The sequence below is a fragment of the Pseudomassariella vexata genome (assembly GCF_002105095.1).
Source record: "Pseudomassariella vexata strain CBS 129021 chromosome Unknown BCR38scaffold_6, whole genome shotgun sequence".
In the NCBI taxonomy this organism is placed as follows: Eukaryota; Fungi; Ascomycota; class Sordariomycetes; order Amphisphaeriales; family Pseudomassariaceae; genus Pseudomassariella; species Pseudomassariella vexata.
The window spans coordinates 1,059,463-1,082,136 of NW_024467961.1; the positions used below are offsets into that span (position 1 = coordinate 1,059,463).

At 52.9% G+C, this 22,674-nt stretch overlaps 4 protein-coding genes across 4 annotated transcripts; 1 reads left to right on the forward strand and 3 right to left on the reverse strand.

The window, feature by feature from the left end:
• BCR38DRAFT_431785 (aspartic peptidase domain-containing protein) lies at positions 1-3,646 on the forward strand. Its single transcript, XM_040860128.1, has 4 exons — positions 1-559; positions 612-739; positions 806-1,159; positions 1,213-3,646. The coding sequence occupies exons 1-4, from the start codon at positions 453-455 to the stop codon at positions 3,156-3,158; spliced, it is 2,535 nt and encodes an 844-aa protein (XP_040716224.1). The 5' UTR covers positions 1-452; the 3' UTR covers positions 3,159-3,646.
• A 1,364-nt stretch (positions 3,647-5,010) lies between these two features.
• On the reverse strand, positions 5,011-8,524 carry BCR38DRAFT_340950 (uncharacterized protein; the record flags this gene model as incomplete). Its single annotated transcript, XM_040855826.1, has 2 exons — positions 5,011-8,072; positions 8,134-8,524. The coding sequence occupies 2 exons, from the start codon at positions 8,522-8,524 to the stop codon at positions 5,011-5,013; spliced, it is 3,453 nt and encodes a 1,150-aa protein (XP_040716225.1).
• A 1,516-nt stretch (positions 8,525-10,040) lies between these two features.
• On the reverse strand, positions 10,041-12,708 carry BCR38DRAFT_465633 (major facilitator superfamily domain-containing protein; the record flags this gene model as incomplete). Its single annotated transcript, XM_040862706.1, has 7 exons — positions 12,647-12,708; positions 11,922-12,572; positions 11,642-11,799; positions 11,478-11,584; positions 11,243-11,325; positions 10,524-11,025; positions 10,041-10,425 (listed from the first exon to the last, which is right to left on the reverse strand). Exons 2-7 carry the CDS (start codon positions 12,478-12,480, stop codon positions 10,041-10,043), a joined length of 1,794 nt encoding a protein of 597 aa, XP_040716226.1. The 5' UTR covers positions 12,481-12,572; positions 12,647-12,708.
• A 1,036-nt stretch (positions 12,709-13,744) lies between these two features.
• BCR38DRAFT_342441 (uncharacterized protein) lies at positions 13,745-15,100 on the reverse strand (the record flags this gene model as incomplete). The annotated part of the gene is made up of 1 exon (XM_040855949.1): positions 13,745-15,100. A coding segment is annotated over one exon (1,356 nt), but the record flags the coding sequence as incomplete, so codon positions are not given.
• Positions 15,101-22,674: the final 7,574 nt, after the last annotated feature.

Consider the following 22,674-nt stretch of genomic DNA (forward strand, 5'->3'; position numbering starts at 1 on the left):
CAAGACTGCACCGCAGCGGGGGTCACATACCCCTGGCGACCACCTGGCCAGGTAATCCAGGGTCCCTGGTTCCCCAAACGGCATCCTCGGTCTCCAAATCTGCAGCTCCTCTGAAATATGGGCCGTGTCGTACCCAGCAACTGCCCTGCTCGACAAAGACGGGTCGCTAGGAGCTGGAATTTCGCTTTCTGGTCCCCTCCAATATCACTATCAGTTCTTGCCTTGTTTACGCCTACCGCGACCATCGTGACAGGTTTGGGGACGCCGTTGTTGGAAATCTGCGCATCGAATGTTACCGAACGACATATGCAAGGTGCGGCGGTCGTCTACCGTCTCCAACTATTTCGACTCAATGGATTATTGCCGACGATAGCCCTATGAAGGCTTTCAAAGCGCATTGGTAACCCGGGTCTGCGTGTTCGACCGCCGCGAGGTACGACCAACTTGCTAACATGTTGTCAACACATTTTACGGCATCGTCGCTGCCCGGATTCCTTCTGCTGTCTCGTATGGTGCTTGCCAATCCCGACGCTCTATGGATTGAGCCATCTCTGAAGTGGTACGACGAGCAGTCTTTGACGGGCATGGATAGCAGGTTAACATGGATATAGGTATGGGATCGATGGCAATTGGTCGGCTTTCAGTCTTTTCGTCGGAGAGCCAGCGCAACAAGTCGACGTCACTGTGAGCACAAGTCTGTCCGAAATCTGGGTTATAGAGGATAGTGGCTGTGGGCCGAGTACGTAACTGCCGACGCAAGGGATATGCAGCAAACATCCAGAATTCTAACCTTATACCAACCTAGGCGCACTTTGCACAGCGGCGCGGGGCAACGTTTTCAACATTAGCGCATCAAACAGTTGGTCGCCCCTCGGCGCCTGGCAACTAGGTCTGGAGTATCTGGGGCTTGGGGGCAATGGCGAGTACGCGATGGAAACCATTGTTGTGTACGATAGTGTGAAACGATGGCAGACCACATTCCAGAAGCAGGTTGTAGCGGGCATAAACGACACCGATTATTACACCGGCTTCTTCGGTCTAGGCATCACCCCTGGCCGGTTTGGAAGTGTAGTGGTGCCGGCCCCCATATCCTCTCTTGTCGAGCAGGATGGCGTCATCCCGAGTCACAGCTACGGTTATACTGCTGGGGCGTATTACGGTGAGCGTCAACTTAAGATAAGGGCTTCGGGTATGGCGGCTAACACTGAACAGGTGGACAATGGGGCACGCCACTCTCTCTCACGCTTGGCGGATATGACGAAAACCGCTTCGTCCCTCACAGCACCACGTTCAGCTTGAACTCTAGCACAAGACTGCCTGAAGTTCTCGTCAGGGGTATCACTGCATCGGTAACAAGCCTGGACAAAGCTCCCACTAACTGGTCCTCTACTTCACTGCAGCTGTTGCCGTTCAATGAATCCCTCACGGCACTCGTCGACAGCTCCACTCCCTACTTGTGGCTGCCAACGGCAATCTGTGATCGATTTGCTGATGCGCTCAAATTGACTTGGAACGAGTCGTTTGGCTTGTATTTGTTCTCTGACAATGCTGTGTTCGAGAATTTCTCACAACCCGACGTTTCGTTCGTATTCACTCTGTCCAGTACCGATAATCGAGATAACTTTGGGCAGCCGCTCAACGTTCCAGGAGTTATCAACATAACCATCTCAGCAAATGCTTTCCGCCAGACGCTTCGTTATCCCTTCATGAATCTTTTCAACTACGGCGATGCTGCAATCCCTTACTTTCCCCTGAAACGAGCCACTAATGGTAGCTCAGTCATCATCGGAAGGACGTTTCTGCAAGAGGCATACATCATCACGAATTATGAAACGAGCACATATTCTATTCATCAGGCTTTGTTCCCCGATAACCCGAAGAGGAATACGTCCATTGTGACAATCAATCCGGCAAACAACAGTCCTTATCCAGGAGCGGCAGAAACTAACGAAGGACGAGCGGGGGTGACCAAGCGTCAGATAGGCGGAATCGTTGCTGGTGCTTTCTTGATCGGGATTGTCATCATCCTGATGGTCTGGTGGATGTGCAGGAGAAAGAAACATAAGATAAGGGCGCAAGACGTGGACGAGGAGCTGAAGGAGAGGGGCTCCTCTATGGAGCCCTATCCGCCAAGAAGTCCAGTTGCGAGGTTCCTGGCGAGGCTCACGAAAAGAGTACCACGGAGGAGCGGTGACAAGAGGAATGCCCACGAGGTTGATGGTAGCAACAGGCAGCCAGTCGAAGTCGGGACCGACGGGAGTCATGCTCGGTATGAATTGCCAGTACCGAGCGAACCGGTGGAACTGGACGCGACTGATGCCACGTCAATCAATGGCACGACGGAGTTGGGGACCGAGGAAACACACAGCGCCAGTACGTATGAGCTGGCTCGGCGGAAAATGACTAGGCAGCTTCAAGGGCCTGTACCCGAGTACACGCCGCCAACTCACCCGCTAGATGAGCCAGGTAAGAGTCATAATGACATGAGTCCCGTGGCTTACTATCGATCTTCGGATCACGTGGCAATCCAAAATCCTTCGCCAGTGTCGACACCAACCTACGACAACTTTACTCATTCACTACCCTCTCCAATGTCACCCTATACTCCTCATGGAGACTGGTTGAATGGAATACCGGATATCCCATCGCCAATGACGTTCATGCCGCCAAACTATCCATTTCCTCGGTCCAACTCCGCATCACACTCTCCGATATCTCCTGTCTCGCCCTATAATCTGGGCCATCGCTCACTGAGCCTCTCGGCATCATCAAGCGCATCACCGACATATCCAACGGCGCCACTGACGCTTCCATCACCCGCCATGCAACGTACACCCATCGACTCATCGAACTTCGTGTGTCTTGGCCCGCTTCCAAATTATGTCCGCTTACCGCGGCAGTCCTCAATTCCTCGACTCATGACACCGGACACGAACACACTCGCCTTGCCGACGATACCATCCGCTGCGGAGTCCCGCCGAGAGTCAGCCGGTGCCGACACGCTCGGAAGCAACTACACCGTCGAAGAGGAAGCAGCACGGCAAGGCACCTTTGGCGGCACCTTTGGCGATAATGCCGCAGCAGGCCGCATCGATGGCGGTGACCTTGTCCATATTCCCCAACCAGCTGAAAAACGGTTCAGTTGGGAGGATGAGTGATGACTCCGTTACACATATGGTCGCATTTACTGCACATACTTTACACTGACAAACTGCTCAACGCAATTTCTATACATGTATATTTGACTCGTTTTACATACACATATATACCAGGGACGGAGTTTTGGAAATCATACAGAGGATGATATCTAGGGCATACAGGTCGGTCCTTGGACGGAAGGACCGTCAATAAACATTGTCTTGATTTCGCGGTGTCGAGGGGCACGTGGTAGGCAGCGGTCTGGAAGAACAGACATGGTCTATTCGTTTTGCACAATGGGGGCCCAAGCAGAGTCACGAGCATCGACCTCCTCACCTCGAGACATAATCTCGACGGGATATGCGGAGTGAGGGACGTTATGGCCTCTTTGGGTATACGTTGCTGTGGGCTCCACACCGTTGCGTATTCCAACTGGAAGTATGTACGTATGCTACCTAGCGAGCTGCTATAGGTCAATTTACTCAAGAAAGTTGAGAAATCACGTTACATTGACTGCCAGTTTGTCACCTACGCGAACGAAGCATGGTCTGCAAAGCTATGCGCTTTGCATCAACCCCAGTCTTCTTCTTCAGAGACCTGCGCCGCTCATCTAGTTGATAAGATGTCAAAATTTTCTCCCTTCCCCCATAACTGGCTTTGGCTTGCTCGATGCCAGGCGGTGACTTGAGAGGCTGTACTATATTTTGGAGGTAAGTCGTGCCACTGCTGCTGTTGCACGCCCACCTCGATATACGGTAGCGGGGAGCCCTCGTTATTCAGGCCGCGCTCTCGTCACCAGAGGATACCATGCTTAAATAAGGTTTACCCTGCTTCCTAATAATCCACTCCAAGAGATGCATACCGGCCGTTACTAGGATCTACCTGGGGGATGCGCCGACCTGTCGCAGTTGAATCTCGAAACTGGCCGCCACCCAAGGTCAAGAGGCTCGTACGTGCGACTTTCTCAAACACCACGACCAACGAACGATCCCTTATGATTCAACATTCTTGGAACTAGAATCCATAGAACTCGTCGATGACTACTGTAGACTATCAAGCGGATCCTCGAGCTAATCGGCACCAGCGTCGGCGCACCAAGCACGAGCAGAACCAACTACACTGGGCGCTGAGAAGTCAAGATCAACGACTCGGCAATGGCGGGAGCCAAGGACCGGATGGGCGTCGGCGCGAGGCCCAAACCTCCGTAGTCGCATCATTGCTCGAACTTCACCGGGGCCGGGGCAGCGACTGGCGGGACCGGAGGATGAGCATGAACAGGTTTGTGGCGGTGGGGCCGAGATATTTTCGTACAAGGGATATGATGACGAGCGAGTTTGCATGGTAATAGCAATAAAACAGAAAACCAAAGGCGCCAATGTTTCTTCTACAGCGCAGGCTTAGATGTATCGTTGAAATCACCTAGGGAGCTTTCATGGCAGGAATTTCACCACATGGAACTCATGTTGTTACACAGTAAATGGGTCTACAGACTAGTTCATAGTTCTGGCAAACCATAGTTCCAATCCTTTGCGCTACCAAATAGCCAACCATCGTCGTTGTAGTCATCCTTCGTTAGGGGCCCAAGTAGGAATGGTTCAACCGCATACCAGATCATACCAGATATCAGGTTTCGGCCGAGTCTACCGTGGGGCCCGTTGTGGGGCCCAAATAGCTTGTCAGACACTGAACTCAGGTAATGTTGCGTTGAACGAAGTTTTGCATTTAGCTATTGACCAAGACGAATAGCATTGAACTCTCGAGAATTTAAAAACATCAACGCTCAGGGTATGAAACGAACAAATAATGTCGGGCATCTCGAATTGAAAACTGTAACCGGAGAACCCAGTTCACACCTCCCTGGCAAATATCTCCTTAGATTGCTTTTCCTTTGCCTTTCCCGAAGCCATTTAGCGCCGGGAACTCATCATCCTGAACTCCCAGGCCGACACTGCTGAACTGTTGACTTTCCGCTTCAGCAAGACTGAGTCTCATTGCCAACTCGAGCTCGGCGTCCTCCTCGGAGGGACTAGCCACCATGGAGCTATACTCAGCCCGCTGCACCATGGGCGTGTGACTCGAGGGCGGCGAACTAGATGGAGAGAATTTGTCACGTTTCCCTTTCGGTACAATAGGGAACTCGTAGTCTCCAGAGCTGTTTGTTCTGGGAGACTGGCCTATGTCGTTCACTCCTTCCATCAAAGAAAGTCGGATAGCCTGCTGGATTTGGAGCTCGTAGTTACTTTCCTCGTCTGGCACATTGACGATGGCACTCGAGCTCGCCACAGGCGGGCTGAGGCCCGTTACACTGGGATCCGGTGTCATAGTGTCCAAGCTGCCAGTAGCCGAAGTCGTGTCACAATCTGCCGCGGAGCCAGTGTCACTGGCACTGGTTCGACGTTGTTCGTGAAGCAGGTATGCCTCCTGAGAAACCATTTCAGCGTAGCGTATAGCCTCCTCTTCAGTGAGATCACCGAGGCCAACACCAAAGCGCGATCGCAGATGTGCTTGCTCCCGGGACTTTAGTTCCTGCTCAAGTCGAAGCTCTTCAGCCTCGGCCGCAATGTAGCCTTTCACTCCACCTCCCTGCCGGCGGCTGCTCACGCGCCCGTGAACGTCAGAGTGGCGCAAGCGACGTTTCCGGCCAGCTGGCTGCCCTGAAGAGCTATATGCCCAGTAACGCACGAACGTGCCGAATGACACGATCCCACGAAGGACGGTCGGGTCGGGATCAAGAACGATAGCCCCAGCGGCAGAGAAATTGATATTGCCCAGAGCCGGATTAGCAGAGATCATGTGTCGAGGAATTCGACCTGACCGTGAGCTGAGAGTTCTGATTGGATCCAAGGTTGATCCCAGGGGATCCCAGGCTTGCACTAGGCCGTCACTCCCACCGTGGACGAGGTACAAGGCAGATAGAGCTATGCAAGATATTGCAGGAGACTCTGTCTGGAGGATTCGAACAGGTTGCACACCTGCGCTAGCATGGCCTTCTCGCATATTCCAAAGCATGACGAGCCCGGAATTAGTCCCGATGCCCAGCATCCTAGCCCGCCTCCCAGGGATATCCAATGGACATTGATCTGTAGTGGTTGCTGGTGCACTGGGCGGACGGTTGGTGCCACCAATCAAGGGATCTTCGAACGATGTCATCAGTCCGTAAAGCGACATGTCGGTGCTGCTGGTAGTGATCCCAGCATGGTCGCATTCCTTCAACAAAAATGTCGTTTGATGCCATTCATCCATTCCTTGAGTACGCGAGTTCGTTTCAGCATTGGGATTTTGCAAGCCTGGCCTCGGCAAGGCTTGCGTTGCGAAAGGTGAAGCAGGTGTGTCAGTCAAAGTAGGCTCAGGATTCCCGCCCCCAAACAGAGAAGGGACAGGTAGTTCCTCGACAACTGGTGGCGGTACGGAATTTGATGCAGCACCTGGTTGTTTGCGGCTGGCAACATCTCGAGTGAATCGAGTTACGGCAGGTTTTTGGTCTTCCTCCAGCCCGCAGTCGATCACAAAGATGGCCTCACCTGCTCCATGGGTGTCATCGCTGGCGAAGTCGACCTCGAGCCTCCGACGCATATCCCAGCCGCTGCAAACCTTTCGGAAGTGGACCGGCTTGTAGCGTAGAAACTTCTCTATCTCTCGAGCTTCCGCAACCATTTGATCTCGTTTGAGATTCATCGCATTCGAAGGGGATCTCGGCGAATACGCTCCGCGGACAGCGTTTTTGTCAAAATCACCAGGACGGGCCTGGCGGCGTGTGGGCTCGACCAGGTGCCAGTAGGCTGAGCGTCCAGAATACCACGCGCATCTAACACTGCTGTCGGATTTGGACTTCATAGCGAGTGGTGTCGGTGTTGAGTTCAAGTAGAACACTTCACCGAGGGCATTCAAAGCAACGGCCCAAACGCGGCCAGCTGCATTTCTCTTCTGGCTGTAGCTTTCGTCCACCTTGATAGCGATGATGGGTACACCAGGACTTAATACCCAGCGCGCACTAATTTCGCCACTTGTGTAACGAGGCCCAGATGGGTCGAAACCAAGAGCATAGGCAGTAACCACGCCCAGAGTAGAGCCAGTCATCATTCCCACCATTGACTGGGTCAGTGACGGAACCGCAGGAGACTTGGCAATCCAGACCGAGCAGACCCCTTCCGAGAGCTCGGGGATCTTGGGTATGTCAGGATGCGCTTCTATCACGTTCTGTTCCTGCACAAGGTACTTGCCCCTGAACTCACTAGCTGGGCGGTAGAAAACTCGACCTCCTGGGAAGCCTTCTCCACCGACAACACCATACACCTGGCTGACATCCATAACGTTCGGAACAGCAGCAGGTCCCTCTCCCACTCCATAGGGCAGGAGTTGAGGCACAACTTCGTCAAGCTGAGCGAAGGCAAATGGATCGTCTAGGCCCCATTTCTCGACCTTGCCACTCGTGGGATCAGAAGCGCTTCCAACGCACATGTCCGCAGCACCGTGGATGACTCGCGGTGGCTTCTTCCCAGTAGAAACGAACGTGGCATGCAAATTCGTGACCATGGACGGAAGCTTAGAGTTGTACGTCAAGACGGCGTTGGCCTTCTTGCCAGATGGCGATGACCGGGAGGAAGTTCCGATGCCGCCAGAGGACGAGCCTGGTTTACCTCTGGCTAGGCTTCTCAAGAGGCGGGTGCGAAGGAGATACTCGCTACGCCAGGATGCACGAGCCGTCAGTCGGCTGAAGTACCGGACTTCAGATCGTATGAACTCGGAATCTACATCGTCGACCTTCCCATTCGCCTTGTCGGTCACCTCCAAAGCATCTTGTCCTGGGAAGTACCGCTGGAAGGCCATACGCCACGCATGGGAAGTCGTCACAAGTGAATAGAGTCGCTTGGATACCAGCGCGACGGATGCGTGGGAGTCAGGGTGCAAGTGCGATAGGATGTGAGTCAGGATTTCTGCATGCAAGTTAGCGTTACTAAATACCAGAAAAACAGTACGAAGTCAGAGGTCACGAACCATTGGGAAAGTCCAATAGCTGCACGCCATCCTCACTGGCGTCGGCGCGTTTAATGACCTTGAAACCCAGTGCTTGTCTTGGTGTTGAGGGAGTCAATGCGTTCTCATATTGAGAGATTCGCGCGCCAGGAGTCTTCAACTGGCCAACTTTCAATCCACGTAGTCGCGCATCGAGCTGTTGGGCAGCGACACCGGGGATGTACGCGTTAGAGGTGCTTGGGACGGACTGGGGCGACGCGCTTCGAGCGCGGTGCCGCAGAGGATCTTGGGCAGTGCCACCTTGCTGGCGCTGGTGAAGCTGATGAAAGCCATGTTGGTGAGAGGGGTGGGAGGAGGATAAGGGGTTTTGCTCTTGAAACTGGTGTGAAGTCTCAGGAAGCTCTCGGTGCATAAAGTAGAGTGGAAAGAACTGGGGTGGAGGGATTGGTTTGACTGTGCTATATCGAATGGCACAGTCTGTGATTGATAAGATGGGCAGACGAAATGTCAAAGATTACGACGCGATGAATGTTCGGGAGGCTGGGTTGTCAGCTTGAACTTGGTGGAAGTCATGGAGGGAAACGAAAGATTGGTGAAGGTGTCGTCACAAAAGTGAGATAACAGAGTTGCCGGCCGTGTTAAGATTGAACTTCCGACGCGCTAATTATGACTGACCAGGGCTAACCTAATCTCCGCAAGCCCCGGTGATTTGCCGATGTTGAACACCAGTGGGCATTCTTCCACCGGACGGAGGTGACAGTACTCCATGAACACTTTTACTCTTCAATTTACATGATGATTCGCGTATACCGACTCAACGGGGGAGCCGTACTCTCCGCCTCTCGTTCGAGCCACTACGCCTTAACACGCCGTCCGTTCTCGAACTTGAGCTTGCTTGCCTGACCTCAAAGTCGGCCATCGGGTTCTAGTGAGGAGCATGGAAGTTGTATGTCTGCTGTCTATCGATTATACAAAAGTCAGGTATTTTGAGAGGAAGCAATCTAAGCTAGATAAGTATTCTACTCGGTCAAACGAACTGTTTGTGTTGTATGTGTCCAAAACAAGCAAAACCTTGTAGTAAGTGTCCCACCACTCAACTCATTTTTAAGCTCCATACCTGCCCTCTTCTGTATCCTGGTCTCTATTCCAGTCTGTTTGGGAAACGTACTATTCCGAATTCTCCCAACCCTATCCGGATCTGCCAACTTCAAAGTCAGGCAGCGCGACCGTCTTACACACCTCCATCATGCCAAGATTCATCCCAGTGCACCTATTATTGGTTTCCCTCAAACGATAAATCAGTGGTGCATATTCGTAAGGCGCTGTTTGTACTCATCCTCAGTCTTGCTGCCGGGTGGCACGTAGTGTTCCATAGCGAAGCAGTTTCCCCGGATAGACGCTAAAGACTCGCAAACAAGGGGGCACCGAGATGAGGCTGTGAGAATGAAGCCGTCATAATTGGCACCTTGGCGGCAGAATGCGACCAAAGCGACCTGTCGATCCTGGAACCCGAGTTCCGGCCGGGTCAATATCAATGCGGGAACCAAATGAAGAGAAATTGCGCAAGGGCTGGTTCGGGACGTGACGGCAGTGGCCTCCGTGTGCGAATGGAGGTAGAGAATAAGGCTCACTCAAAAGCCGGACACGATGGAAGTATATGAGGACGTGGGTCCCAGGTAGCATACAGCTTAACAAAACCACCTGGCATAGAGGAGATACCAATAGGACGTGAGTCTGCAAAGGTCTATACGATCGACATGATCTGAGCTGGGCATGTACTACACACCTTCTGTCAACCCATGATTCGAACATGGGTGGTTTTAGCGAGCATACCCTTATTTATCGAAGGTATGCAATCCAAAACGAGATTTTCCTCTGCTTTTAATTGAAGCCAAACATATATCCCACAAAAGTGGCCCCTCTCATTCTCAAAGCATAAACCTAAATCCCCTCCTCTCGCCCTTCTTCTTGCCGACCAATCCCATAACCTCTTCCGTATCGTTTCCCCCCATCCCCTTCTCCTTCCTATCCAACCTCCAATTCTGCCACACCAGAACAAATCTCAAAGAAACCGCCAGAACCGCCACCCCTAACATAGCCCCGGCACAAATTGTCATCCCCTTCTCATAATACGGCGCTGCGCTCTTGGGATACAACCTCACCCCCACCAGCGGCCCGCACTGTCCCACGACCTGCAACAGCGCAAACCCACCGCCTTGTCTGCTCTCCGAAGGCTGGTTATTGATGCTCCACGCAATAATGAGCACAACGACATTGAAGAACCCTATCGCAGCTGGGTAGACGGCCAGGTATCTGAGTATAGGGCCCAGGTTCAGGGCCGGGCAAGGGCCAGGACCGCGTATCCTGCCGCTGAGGCAAGCGCGTGGATGACGAGGAAGAAAGTACGGGACTGTCTCCGGTCGGATAGATGGGCTGTGAGTAGGACCGTCCCGAAAGAGATAAGGTATGGCGGGACGCTGAGGGCTTGGGATTCTAGGGCAGTATGTCCCATCTCCCGTAAGATAGTAGGCAGAAAGACGGGAAGGGAGGCATAAGCCATGTTCGACAGGAAGAACATGACGGCCATGATCCAGGCCTTCGGGTCGGCGAAGACGGATAGGACATCTTTGGTCTTTAGACCTGATGATGACTTGGTCTGATCGGAGGAGCTCTTACGCCGTTGCGGCTTCTCATGGCGGAGGCGGAGCTTGGCGACTCTCTTCTCGCGGTCGGTCAGGTAGCGGGCGGCCTGGGGCGAGTCTGGGATAATGGTCCAGGCGAGGGTGGCTATTATGACAGACGGAAAGCCCTCAAGCAGGAAGAGGAGGCGCCAGGGCGCGATGGGACCAGATTCGCCTACTTTGAGGATAAGCCAGGCGAGGGATGAGGCAAAGGTAGTGGCAAGTGGTGCGGCTAGAGCAACAGGTAAGCGATGAAATCCTAGAGTGTACATTTAAAACAAAGTGGCATGCTAATACGTAGGGAATCAACCGGAATCACTTCCGCTTTATGCTACTCTTTCTAGCAACAGCAAGACCCGTTGAGAGACGGAAGTAATGCCTGTTTCTTCCGTCGGGGCATTTCTATGTTCATCCCATCACGGTATCAAGTACTCCAAGAAGAATCTCACCTGATATAAAAATGGCTGTTCGAAATGCTAACTCGGTTCGTTTGTAGAAAAAGGAGAGGTAGAATGGCACGCCGGTGAAAGCTCTAGAGCATCGTAGGGTCAGTATCTTCTCGTCGACAAAATCATGTGTGTATTCGGACAAAACACTGTGTGCTAAGCAACTCTCCGATTTGGCTGGGCGAGTTTTGCCTTGTACGGGGTAAGAAAGAGCGTTACACTGATCAGGATTTCTTACGCTTCACCAATCCCTAACAAAGTCCGCAAAAATATGAGAACGGGATACGACGTAGCCACTGACTGCAGTGACGCCGTCAGGCCCCATGAGAGCACGATCATCGAAACCTACAGATTTACGTTCATCAGTACTCCTTTATTTCAGGCAGCCAACTCCGGACTTACAAAGATATGCGCGGGTATAATCCTCCACAGCAAGCTCATCCACTCAAACGCGATGTAGGCAACATAGAATGCCGTAAGCGACCACTCATACCACTCGCTCCTTGGTGGCCGAGTCTGTAGATCGGCTTCCATGCCAGCGATGCGCGCATTGCCGATATCTGCATAATTAGTCAGTTAGTTATCGGCCAGCCCACGAGTCGCAATTGCCATGTTACCCCCAAGCAAAGAACAGGAATTGATGCAGGCGATAAACCACCAGATAGAGACTCAGATGACCTACTGGATCGGTCTAGAAAAGATACCATGTAACAAAGCGCCAAGAACAGCACCAGCTTCCTGTCCAGCTTACGCACAACGGCCTGCTCCTCGTCAGGCGTGTACAGCTGGAAGCTAGCGACAGTGCTCTGGCTCAGCCGCCTGCTTCGAGAGCTCGAACCAGCCACAGGAACATGGTCGCCATACTGTCGTTCGTCGGCGACTGCGTCGTGGTACCATTTCCCCGCGGCGCCAAGGTCCTGGAGTTCGTAACTGTAGGCGTCATCAACAGCATTTTCATCCTCATCATCGAAAACACCTCCAGCAGAACCAATCCCGAGACCGTGGGGGTGGCTCTGCACAAGCGGAATACTCTCCCCCCACCCCTCTTCGCCGTCCTCTCCCTTCTGATCCCGCTGCTGGCGGCGACCGCGGCCTTCCCCTCCACAGTCCGAGTCGTTGCTCCCACTGCCGCTTCCAGGCGTAGAAAACGACGCTGACGTATGACCATCATCCTCCGAAGACACGTAGGAACCGCTCTCTTGGTTGGCGCCGCCCGCGACGACCGTTTCTTCAGCTGTCATGATTGGCTGGCTGCGTGTTCGGGAAATTGGTCAAACCTACGGGATCGAAGCTCACCTTCTTTTACCCGATATCAATTGCTCAAATGAAATTACTACAATCATGTTTCAACCAATATCCGAAGTGAGTCGGAGAATGTGGTGACGATCCAGAGTGAAATTCCCCTACCTTAGTCGATCGGTCGAGCGAGCGGTACCTAGGCTTGGTGGGTACTTCGTATGTGGTTGCACAAGAAGCGGTGGTCGTGGTGCTGCTGCTGTTGGTCGGCGGTGGCCCAAAGCCAGGCCCCGTTCTCGCAGATCCCAGCCGAAAACAGTAATCAGGGCTCTCAATTCGAGAGGCGTCAGAGCGTTACCCATGTTGGAAATTCACATTGTTTGCATGTTACAGTGGGATTCGCATCGCAATAACCATTCATACCCCGTTATGCTTCGCAGCTTCGCCAAGTTGTCGGGTCATGGATCAATGAGGCTCAGGTAGACAGGACCAATCAAGCCTTCTTGCTCAAGTACCTTACTCATAGAACTACGGCTGAAACGAACCATGACACGATGCTTTCAAAAGTGAAATTACCTAGGAACACAGACGAAGTAGGAACATGGTCCATCTCGCTTGCTTCCAGCTCACGGTTAGGCAGATTCTTTCTCGTCTATTCATTGTATATGAAGGCATTACACAAATGGCTCTAAAGGGCTGCGCGCCATTATCACAAATACGTCTCAGCTCCTTTAACCCATGTTCATACACTCTCTCCAATGAAACATGGCTGCCCAGCGTTATTGTACATTCAGTACCACGACCATGCACAGCAGCGCCGCCGTGAGCCCGACCCAGCCCCCTTTTTCGAGTCTTTTTCATTCCACTCTCCTCCCCCCCCCGGAGGCGCCTCTTTCCCAGTGGGCCGACTGCAAACCCGGCCCCAGAACACCCCCGGATCCCCGTATAAAATAAAGAATTAAAAAAAATGGCCAAGTCATCCCGGGTCGAGCCAGCAAAAAGGTGGGCGCGACCATCTGAAGATGATGAACATGGTTAGATAGTATTTGCAGTGCAGCTTTTCAATCACGAAGAAAAAACTCCGCCTTGCTAGAAGGATAATGAACAAGAAAACCTGAGCGGGATGCTCGTATTGGTAGCATTTCCTGGTGGCCGTTGGCGATGCCATCTATACCAGAGTCGCACAGAGGGCCTCCAGGAGGGGTATCGAAGTTTAAGAAAAATCAAGACGAAATAATGGCCGCGTGCAGGTCGTATACGTCTTTACGTTCAGTTCCAGCCGAGAGAATTCTCAGCTGCAACTGGCGCCGAAATGAAGGCGGTGCGGCCCGAGTTGTTCATGCCACTCCTTCCGCTGCCCTGGCTGTGGCGCGTGTTGGGCGCGACACCTCCGTAACTACCTGCCGTGAAGTCGCGGCTGAGGAGCGCACCACCCATCATGGCCGGACTGCCCCTCTGGCGCATCTCCGAGGGAGAAGCAACCGAACTGGACCGTTGATGTCTCTGCTTCTTGCGCTTGTATCGGCGGGCAATGATGAACATGGCCGCGCCGTAAGCACCAGCAAGGGAGGCAGCTCCCACGGCAATAGCAGCCGTCGTCCCCTTTTGGGAAGCCGTCTGGTCACCAGATGTGTCGCCCGTTCCAAACGCATCGTTGTTGCTGTTGCCCGTCGACGTTGGGTTCGATGGGTCTGTCGAGACAGTACCTACATCTCCCAATCCAGAACCAGGGATAATGTCGATGGCAGGATTGATTTGGCTTGTCATGTTGGAAATCAATGGCGCAGGATTCTGGTACAGTCGCGCCGAAGGAATTTTGTAATCCAACCTCAGCGTGTCAAATGCCAGGGTGGGAACATAGATGAGGGCCTGCGACGTGATGTAACCTAACTGCGAAGTGGTGTCATACGGAACAATCCTGAGCATAACAGCCTCAGAGGGATCGAACCCTTGTCCGAAGCCAAGAGCCTGAGGAAGCAGCGAGAAGAGCTGGGCAGCAGCCATAGGCTGCTGTACGAGCCAAGCATAATTCATGCCGTAGAGGAACGAGATCTGCGCCAGCGTGGTGTTGGGGGGTTGCTCTGGGACAGTATCATACGGAGTGATGGCTCTAGGTAGTCCGCTGGGAATGCCCGTCGGCGAGGAGGTTGGAGCAAGTCCACCAGTGCTGACCTTCATCGATGAGGGCTGAATGATAATGGTGGACGGAAGCCACGATTCAGAGTCGGTGATGGTGGCCGTGGCGGGAATACTGGTGAATGTCGGAGCCGCTGTTGTAGTCGTCTTGGGCGGGGGAGTAGAGTGAGTAGTGAGCGGCAACGTGCTGGTCGGTAACGTGCTGGTGGGGGGGACTTCAGTGGAGGTCTCGGGAACAGTGGTGCTGTTCACCGACACAGTAGCATCGCCCGTGGTCACGCTTGTGGCGGGAAGGCTGGACGTGGCAACGGGGACACTCGACGTTTCAGCAGGCATGGTCGAGTTGGTGACAGGCGGGGCAGAGGACTCAGACGCGGTTATATCGGCGGTTGTACTGGTGGTTACATCGGTGGTATTAGTGGGAATCTCGCTGCCTGGCAGGGACGACGTCAGGGTGGGTGGCACCGTGGCCGTGTCAGTAGGGGGCAAAGTGGTAGACGACTCGGTAACGTTTACAACTGGGCCAGTCGAGATGGTTGGGGCATCTGAGCTGCTCGAGGTGAGAGACGGAACACCAGTACCCGTGGCGGTAGGCAAGATGGACGTGGGGATAAGCGAGGTCAGCGGGTTACCCTCAGAAGTAGGCGTGTTTGTGGGAGCTGTGCCTGGAAAGCTCGTGGTTGGCAGGATAGTCGTGGGGATAAGCGAGGTCAGCGGGTTACCCTCAGAAGTAAGCGTGTTTGTGGGAGCTGTGCCTGGAAAGCTCGTGGTTGGCAGGATAGTCGTGGGCAGAATAGTCGTTGGGAGCAAAGTGGACAAAAGACTTGACAGCACGCCATTAGACGAGCTAGTGGTGCCTGTGCTGGTTGCCAACGGGGAATCGGTGCTTTTGGGAGCTGTGCCTGAGAAGCTCGAGGTTGGCAGGATAGTCGTGGGCAAGATGGTCGTTGGTAGCAAAGTGGACAAGAGACTTGACAGCACGCCATTAGACGAGCTACTGGTACCTGTGCTGATTGCCGACGGGGAATCGATGCTCGTTGCAACAGTTGTACCCGTTCCAGTCCCGGTTGTAATTCCGGTTCCAGTTGCAATATCCGTAACGTTGGCTGTCGCTGACGGAAGAAGTTCACTGGTCACATCCGCGAGAATACTGGTTACACCTCCGAGTACATCGCTGCCAAGTGCCGAAACGGCGCCGCTCAGCACCGGAATGATACCAGACGTGGATGAAGAAGACGTGGGTGAAGAAGACGCGGGTGAAGAAGACGTAGGTGTCACCACACCAGTTGGCGCCAGTAAAATTCCAGAGGATGAGGTTACCACAGTCTCAGGCAGAGTTGAGGCGTCGATCTGGGTCGCAGGAGTAGATGTAGCGTCTGTCGCTGGAGCCACGGCGGCGCTTAACGTATCAACTACAGTGTCAACCGCTGTCGTGCCGTCCGTCGTGTCATTGGTCGTGCTGTCCGTTGCAATCGTGTCTTGGGTGTTTCCAGTTGGTGTCGTCGTTGCTTCAGTGGTTCCCGGTGCGCTGATCGCTCCTGTCGACGTTGCCGGCTTCGCTGTCGCATCAGAGGTTCCTGTTACCTCTGCCGCGGTTGATGTTGCAGGTTCCGTTGTTGCTTCCGTGGTTCGTGTTGCAGTCGTCCCTTCAGCAGTTGGTGCTGTCGTTTCTGTGGGTGTATTAGAGGTCGTTGAAACCGTTGTTGCGTCAGAGGCTGCTGTCGTTGTCGCCGTCGTCTCAGAGGTCGAGGCTGACGTCGTAGAAACTCCGAGGCTCAAAGTCGGTAACACGATGATGTCCGGCACAGATGTAGACCCCACACTTGCCGCAGTGGTTTCCGCGGTTGCAGTCGAATCCCCTGTTGCCCCTGTGCTCTCTGTAGTTGTGGCTGCACCTTCAGTCGTCACCTCTGTGGTCCCCGAAGCGATGGTAGGCGTGACCAAGATGGTGCTGACAATAGTCGTGTCCGGAGTGGAAGCGGATTGGGTCGAGGTCCCTGAGGCTGCGGAGGATGCTGTAGAAGAGGTCGTTTCGCCTCCAGTCAGACTAGAGAGGAAATCGGAGAATGAGAAGCCGTCTCCCGACGAAGATGTCGTAGTTTCGGGGTCTGGCCCCTTGGCTGGATCAGTGGTCGATATGGTGTGGTTTGTGAATTGTCGTTTCACCTGCCTCGGAAAGTAGATTTTTGGTCTGTCGGGTACGGCGCCAGCCAAGGACGCCGCGGCCACCAAGGTGGCCACTGCTATTGTGCGAGTATGCATACTTCTTCGATAGCGCTGCGATTATAACGAATGTGAATGTTCTCCAAACGGTATTCTGCGACTTTGTAGTCTGGTGCAGTAACTGAAGGATGAACAATTATGTGAGATAGTCTTAACACCGATCAGCCCCAGCCTTCCCAGACAGTCGCGATGACGGCGCCTCGAGACTCACGTTTGTCAGGTCAATTTGATGAACGAGTGTACTTGACATATATGTCAATGAGTGGATGCTATAATGACGAACACAACGTCAGTATGGTCGAAGATGGTAAACAAGCTGATGTCTCTTCATCCCAACTTTTTGACAGTCATGCACTGTGACTCGCTCACCTTTTACAAACAGGGTGCTGTAACTAGAGCGTATATTTTGGAGGTAAAAGAGTGACACGACGACAAATCGTCTATGGTTAATGGTCAATGAGTGACCTTCGCGATGTTGTTGGTGCGATCGCTTATCAGGAATACATTGGCGGATGCTGGGCCTCCGGAGGTCCTCTTCGTAGAATCGATTCGAGTCAGCTCGGCGCCGGAAGACCGCAGCGTCTAAAATGAGGGAGACGTCGTCGTCGTTGCCGCCGAAGGGGATTGTCTTCGAAAGGAGTACCTGACGAGGTCGGCGGACGGAGGAGGTGAAAGGAAGGACGGAGGTGAGGTGAGGCGAATGCAAAGGCGGAGGGTAAAAGGAATGAAAGGGCGGATCGAAGGAGGTGTCAGCCAGAAACAACAAGGGAAACGAGCGAGGGAGAGAGGAGTCAAAGATGGGGGTGAGCCGTTATTGACCAGGGGGTCCACGGTTGGTAGGACCAAGAAGTCCAAAATTACCTAGCGCCAATGGTAATATTCTTAGGCAAGAGGAACAACGCATGTCGGGAGCACAAGAGAACGAGGGGCAGAAATGGTAGAGCTTTGGCACAGGAATAGTGTCCCTTTTTCCCAGACAAGAAAGCGTTATGGCTGGTCCCAAAGAAGTTTGGCCATCTTGCTAGCAAACAATACTCTTTCAACGACTTGAGATCCTTTTCGCATGAGGGAGCAGTGGCTTTGCGCCTAGTCGTGGTGTAGGTACTCCGTAGTTCCGATACTGCCCTGGATGCCCTGAGTGCCGACCCTAGCTGGAACGTAGCAAACTGGGGGTTGAAGGAGCTCAGTCCTCCTGTGCTAAGAGATTGTACTTGATGGACCACGAAGGGGTACTTGAGCACAGGCGCATCTCAAGCAGTAATGCGAAGTCTTTCCATGCCTAGCCGCTTGTTTGAGGAGGTAATGCACTAAGAATTGGGTCTCAATCTAGCTGCCCTGGCAGGCCGCGTTGCGCAGGTGGTCCAGAGCATTACGAGAATTGATTCATGACGGCCATTGGCGGTTGAAGAGCCACGATGCCTGCTACGGGCAATTTCCCCGTGGTTCCCTGCGTTCTTTTGCACAAGGGCCCTGGCCCACTTACCCATTTTGAGGAGATAAATTGCTCTCGCACATCCGCCGGGGCTGTGCTAGCGTGCCAAAGACGCGCTTGCAGCAACAACGCAACGGTGGACAACGGTGGGCGTTGGCGCCAGAGCTCCATTCGGTTTGCGGATGGAACAGTGCGTTGGGTGCTATGTCGACATCATTTGGTCAATGGGAGCAGCTTAGAAGTCGAAAGGTGTTTGTTGCTGTGGTATTGTAATGTTGCCATGCAAAACGACCCAACTCGCCCTGAATTCGGACGAAGGCGTGAAGAAAAATGCCCTCCGACAAACACTGGCATATACACAACCCCCAGCAACACACGTGTGGTGGTGGTGGTAGTGGAGGACTTTTTCCCTCACCAACTCTCTGCTTCAACAAAAATGTAATTCTATTTTGCCGCTGCTGAATTGGGATGGTGGCCGGAATTGGAGTCTTTCAAATGTGGATCATCAATGTCGAGGGTGGGGTCCCAGCTTCCAATGTTAGGACATAGGCGCCTCTACGGTAGAATCTCTAGTATCCGCCGGCTGAAGAGCAGATATTGGTCTATCGGATAAACCCCAGGTGTTTATGGCCGCATTTCGACGTTTGACGAAAATTGCTAAGCACCAAAAGTGTTGCTTCACCCGAACTCGTGGCGGCTAGCTCCAGCGCCCCGTCTAAAATCATGAATTGAGCTCGAGGTCGCGCCAGACCCTCACACCAACCCGGGTAACCCCTGAAGCCCATAGATACGATCCATGCTCGGTTCAATACTGGGATCCACCTGGGGGCAACTCCTGCCTTAGCTCGTCTCCAGGCTCGTGGAAACCCTGGAGGCTTGAACCTTTAATGTTAACTGCGGACATTGGGAGCTCATCCATCTGTAGGTATCCAAAGGCGGGCTGCATGTCTTGCTGGTGCATAGCTGTTTGGCGGTCTTCTCCAATGCTATAGATACCTTTTAGAGTATGGAGTCTTCCGGCCATGTGTGAGCAGACGCAGAGTCGTGATGTCTCGATCTGTTGCAACTTCTCCCGAGGAATGGTCGAAAATGGAGAGGAAGCAGTCGGTTCTGTTCACACAAATGCTAATCTGACTTGGTTGAGGAAGGCGCAGCAGTGCAGCATCGGGTGGGTTACATGCTTTTGTCCTCGCGCATGGCAGTTTGGAATTCTCTTGCGAAGTCAACGTTGCCTTGCCTATCTTATTCGAGGAACGATCGGCCATCACTTCATCAAACAATTAACCATCATCATGCAGTATGCAGTCTTTTTATGAGGGTTATCCATGGTTGCCTTCTGCCTCCCTCACATCGATTTGACGAACACCGCGTGTGACTGTCCACAGCCTGATTATCAAGTCGAGCGTGTATTCCAACTGTTTCCTGGGCCATCGCCGAGCCTGATAGCGCCTCATCTCAACACAGCAAGGCAAAGTTCCTCATCAACATGCCCCTCGGACCCCTATTTCCACATAGCTACCTTCGTTACGTTGGATAAAGGCGCAATGCGATCGAGCGCCAAAAATTTGGCACGCACCAACGTTCCAAGGGGCGATCGTTCAAGAGCTTGTGCCTGACTAACAGCCCACTAGCTCGAGCCAAGCTCCAGACAATCTGACGCTTCCAAGCTCACTGAGAAACTCCCCATCACTTTCACCAATGCCAATGCAAATAGACGAACCTGAAAACGAACGGACTGTTGGCGATGCCTAAATTACAACGGAGCTTCAGGATTCAATACAAATAGCTTCACGCCAGATAATGCGGCGTTGCCGCTTTTCCGATGGCACGTACAGCTGCTCCTTTTCAATCTTTTCTGCCTCGTTGGCTCATTGCGGATTGAGTTTGACCTTGCGACACACAGTACTCGCTTCGAGGCCACCACTGCAGGGAGTTGACTTCGTCCGGAAGCTAATGGCATCGGATGTCATTTTGCAGGCATCAAGGTCTCACGTTGCTGAAGAATGTTTGGCTGCCAAGTCATTGACTTTCAGACGATACCTTATGACTTGTTGAAGCTGCAAAGCAGGTGGTAGGTCCTTGAAACAGAACACCCTTGACAGCCATCTGGCTGTGCAAGTGGGGACGAATGTGTCATCTGGTAGTTTCCAGAAATGCTTATACTCGATATCATCGAGGTAGTGTCATCGAGTGTATTCAGGTTTTTGGCAAGCAATCTTTCTGTGACGCCCGAGCAAGAACTCGCTTTAGGAAAATAACCTGGTATCGTTCCAAGGACCCCTAAGTGCAAGTTTGCGACTATGAACCACTGTATTGGACTATCCGACGCATCTTCGAGTCACCTGCCAGCGAGCTTCACGAAATCGGAAGGCCATTTGCGTACTATATTTCTGCCCAACACACACATTATTAGAAAGCACAACCCGGCCTGAGCGAGGGCACGTCGCAAACAAAAGAGGCATGTGTCACATTGACGAGTGTCCTTGGCTCGGCAGATTAGAACTCTCCCCCAAACCTCCTCAGAGTAAACCTGACCAACTAGGATCATATCCATCACCGTTGACATGGGAAGATCTTCGTGATGTCTTTTACAATGGTGGCTCAACCCTGCACCAGGCTTGATGCTACTGTTGAAGAACGTGTTATCAAATCGTGTCTCCACCGTTCGCCGATCCCTTAATTTTCGGGTCAGTACTCGGAGAGTCAGACCTGTCTTATCTCGAAACCACAACTGTGACTATAATCCTGTCGGTGGTTGGCTCTTGGTGCATGCCTGTTCCCGGGATTTCAGCTGTCCTATTGCTCGTGGTCCTGGTTGCTGGGGAATGCGACTTTCAAGGGCGGGCGCGAGGCTGCTTTCTGCCATGACGTTGGGGTTGTTGGGCAGTCTAGATGTCCAAGAGTTTCAAGCCCGGGAGAATTAACAGCAAGGAACCAAAAAAAACAAAAAAAAAAAACTTCATCATCACCAGAGATACAGAGCTCGTCGCCAGTGTCCCACAGCATGCACATCAACGTTCGCTCACCAAGACACCTAGAAGTTTTGGCCGCCTTTGTGGATGGCAACACACTACTATGCCCAATAGGTTGGTGTTCGGTTTGCCCGACATGCTGCTATGGGTATATCGACCAGAATATACGCTGGTAACGAATTTGGCGGATTGAATTGGCGACATATTAACTAACCGCCACCGAGCAAGCAAGCAATGCCACTTGTCACGACCTCATCCGCCATATTTGCCCGATATTTCGCAACTCGTAGTCTTACGTCATTGCATTGTTGAATGATGGCGAGGCCCGCGAGACTTAACGCAGATCGGAAGCACCTGATTTAACCGAATTGTTGCTGGTAGTAGGTATTTGGAAGTGATAGAGTCTAGTGTATGCAGGTGACAGATGCGCTCGGCGCCGCATACGGCGCGGCCTACCCCTCATCTCATCTTGCTGCGTTTCCCCACGATAAGGCGCACGGTTGGATGGCAAGACAAGCAAGCTTCTTCGCAGCTTCACGTCACTCTTGCGGCGGCTATGCTGCGGATTCGCGGGCCGATCGCAGAGTTGAGTCTTCGAAGAGGGTCCCATTCGCTGAAGATAGTTCCATGCCATGGCCAGGAAGGGATTTGGACACAAGCGTTGGTCGCAAGCATGTCCCAGAGAGTGTTGGTACACACCATAGCCAAGGGTCTTTCTTATGCAGACGACAGCGTCCAGAATGACAGGTCTGTTTCTGAAGCTGGTGAAACCGTAGATGCTGCTATACCCTTATTAAACCCGCTCTTACTTATTTTCCACCGCCTTCTGTGGATGAGGTCATGCACACCCTCGCACAGGTGACTGCTGGAGCGTCGGGCGGGGGCCGTGCTCTAGATTAGATCTGTCACTGCGATAATGTGATGTGAGATGCTCGTCTTAACGTGACCTGGCCGCCATATTGAGTTTTGGATCCCCTACGTCGATCACTAGCCGTGGGCAGTTTCCCCAACGGCACCTCAGGAACACAGCTAGCTGCTTGCGTGGGAAAGTCCCAGTACGCCGTCAAAGACCCCGCGGCTCCTCTGGCTGTCAACGGCCCCGATGTAGCGGCGGCGCAATTGCTTTTTTTGACAGACCCACACAGGCACAGCCCATTGATGGCCCTTATTGAAAACAGGAGCGGCTGGTCGGCCAGTGACAGGAACAAACCCGGCTTCGTGATATGACATGGATCGACCAAATTCTATCGACCAAAAAAACCCCTTGTTGACACGCCAGATCTCAGGCTACTTGCCAATTGTAAGATCCAAGTCATCTAATGCATGTATCTTTGCAGCCCTAGTGTGCCCACCGGGTACTTCCGGCGGCGCTCTTCGATGGCGCGAAGAAGACGTCAGGAGCGTCGGGGCCAGCACCAGAATAGTCCTACGTGTAT